Source organism: Cariama cristata, unplaced genomic scaffold (genome assembly GCF_000690535.1).
Source record: "Cariama cristata isolate BGI_N322 unplaced genomic scaffold, ASM69053v1 scaffold25321, whole genome shotgun sequence".
NCBI classification, from domain to species: domain Eukaryota; kingdom Metazoa; phylum Chordata; class Aves; order Cariamiformes; family Cariamidae; genus Cariama; species Cariama cristata.
In genome coordinates, this window is record NW_009599022.1 from 1 (window position 1) to 2,734 (window position 2,734).

At 58.3% G+C, this 2,734-nt stretch overlaps 1 protein-coding gene across 1 annotated transcript; it reads left to right on the forward strand.

Moving 5' to 3' along the window:
• Positions 1–11: 11 nt before the first annotated feature.
• Positions 12–2,700, forward strand: CYHR1 (cysteine/histidine-rich 1; the record flags this gene model as incomplete). The annotated part of the gene is given in 3 exon segments (XM_009709549.1): positions 12–135; positions 2,307–2,584; positions 2,587–2,700. Coding segments are annotated over 3 exon segments (516 nt in total), but the record flags the coding sequence as incomplete, so codon positions are not given.
• Positions 2,701–2,734: the final 34 nt, after the last annotated feature.

Genomic DNA, 2,734 nt, shown 5'->3' on the forward strand with positions numbered 1-2,734 from the left:
AATGCACCCACCCCACCAAAACCGGCAACGAGCTGATGGAGATTTTAGATGAAATGGACCAAACGAGGAAAAAAGAAATGCAGCTTTATAACAGCATCTTCAGCCTGCTCAGCTTCGAGAAGATCGGCTACACAGGTAATGGCTCGCTCGGGACGGCACCGGCGGCTTTCCCGACCTTTCTGCTGCGTCTCCTCTGGTGCCGGCACTGTTTCCGCGCTGCCGAAACCTGGTTTTATCTCGCGCGGCGATCGCTTGCGGTAGCGGCGAAGGGCTTCGCCGAATACGTGGCGGCGTTTTGGCTCGAGCCTCCATCCTCGACCGCGAGCTGAGCGATGAGAGGTTAAAACCAAACCCATACGTGACGTGCCCTGGGGTGTTTTATGGAGTTCCAGAGAAGCACCGGCAAAGCGTTGCCGCCACCTCGCCGTCGCCTTCCCGCTGCTCTTGCTTTGCCGAGGGGTTTTACCAAGCCCCTCTCCCACCTGCCAAAAAGCTGCCGGTGCCGTAGCGGTCGTGTTCGCACCAGGGCAGAGCAGGACTTGGCCGATAACGGGTGTGAAAAGCCCCGTTTAGGCTGCGAAAGGAGGTAAGCCGGATCTTTTCTTGCTACGCCGATACTTAAACCGGGCCTAGAGCCGCTGCCGAAGACCGGTTTTGGCTTTAAACACCGGGAGACAAATTAACTCCAGAGAGAACCGGCAAATTGGGGCTGGATGGGGGAAGGATTTTCCCCTCGGCCGCGGGCAGAGGCACCGGTGCTGTGCCCTCCCGGTGGCAGGTGTACGTCTCGCTCCGGCATCGCTGGCACGAATGCGATTGGGGAATCCGGTGAGAGCCGCCCAGGCTTTTTGGCAGCCGGGTTGTGCCAGGAGCTTGGGCTGCGGCAGCCCGGCCACGCTCCAGACCTCGCGTCCCCAGCACCGGGGAACTCCCCGAGGAAAATGCCGGGGCTAAGCCCTGGTAAAGCCAGGCAGTTCGGTGCCGAGAAGCTGCAGTGCTGGGCCGTGGCGGTACTGGCAAAGCCCGGCGATGGGAACGTGGTGTGGCTGGAATAACTGATCCCCCTCCTCTGTCCAGGTTTTGCAGGCCGGGCTCTCTCCCTCTCTGTCTCTCTCCTGGAAGCGCCGATGACGGTGTAAGCGCGGGCAAAGGGCACCGCACCGTCCCGTGCGCTTGTGGTTGCGCTTGGTGTGCCCATGGTCCCTACACCAAGACCGCAAGCACCCGGCTGCTTCCTAAACCTCCCGGCGCCTTTGCCAGCGCCGAGCTGGGAGCATCTCGGTGCTGCGTACCTGCGCCGGGAGCCTCCGGGCTGTGTCACCGGTGTTTGTACCCTGCGGTGATGCTTCACCACGCTGCCTCGCTTGCCGGTTTGTACGGCTGATGCCAATAAATTCTACCTTACTACCCAAACTGTATCCTGCCTGTCTGTCCTGCTGCACCGTCGGACGCTGGTAAAGCCTTGCGGCACCCGGCGTCGCTTGCCGGCACGTTGTCGGATGCTGGTAAAACCTTTTGGCAACTGATGACGGTTGCTGGCATGTTGTAGGATGCTGGTAAAGCCTCTGGGCAGCCGGTGACAATTGTCAGCCAGCCGTCAGATGCTGGTAAAGCCTTTTGGCAGTCGGTGGCAATTGCCGGCATGCCGTTGGACACTGGTAAAGCCTTCTGGCAGCTGATGGTGGCTGCCAGCACGCTGTAGGATGCTGGTAAAGCCTTTTGGCAGCCGGTGGCAATTGCCGGCATGCTGTAGGATGCTGGTGAAGCCTTTTGGCAGTCAGCGGTGATTGCTGGCACGCTGTCGGACACTGGTAAAGCTTTCTGGTGGCTGATGGTGGTTGCCAGCACACTGTTGGATGCTGGTAAAGCCTCTGGGGAGCTGGTGGTGGTTGCTGGCGTGTTGTAGGATGGTGATAAAGCCTTTTGGCAGCTGGTGGTGATTGCTGGCACACTGTAGGATGCTGGTAAAGCCTTTTGGCAGCCAATGGCTGTTGCCGGCATGTTGCAGGATGCTGGTAAAGCCATTTGGCAACCGGTGGCCAGGAACCACCCCTCTCGGCGCGATCTCCCATCGCCAAATGGCCGTAGGCAGTTCGCGTCCCTCGGCCTGGCTGCGCCGGGTTCAATCAAGGAAGCTTCGGTTCAGTCTGGGTGGCGAAAGTGAAGGCGCAACCCGGTTTGAGCAGAACCGGCGGTGACAACCGGGACGGTGGGGCGGCTCCGGCCTGACCCCGCCATCCCCATTTCTTTGATTCTTTTGTTTGTTTGTGTTTGTGTGTGTCTTTCGTTTGTGTTTTTTTTCCCAGAGGTGCAATTCCGCCCGTACCGCACCGACGACTTCATCACCCGCCTCTACTACGAAACGCCGCGCCTCACCGTCCTTAACCAAACGTGGGTGCTGAAGGCGCGGGTGAACGATTCGGAACGGAACCCCAACCTTTCCTGCAAGCGCACCCTCTCCTTCCAGCTCATCCTCAAAAGTAAAATCAACTCCCCGATGGAATGCTCCTTCCTCCTCCTCGAGGGCCCCTACGACGACGTCAAGATCCGCCCCGTCATCTACCATTTCGTCTTCAGCAACGAAAAAGCGCCGAAACGGATTATATGGCGCTGCCCATCGTCGATTCGGTGGAGTGTAACAAACTGCTGGCGGCCAAAAACATCAACCTGCGGCTTTTTATATTTCAAATCCAAAAATAAGACTCAAAAAAACAAAACAAAACAAAAAAACAAC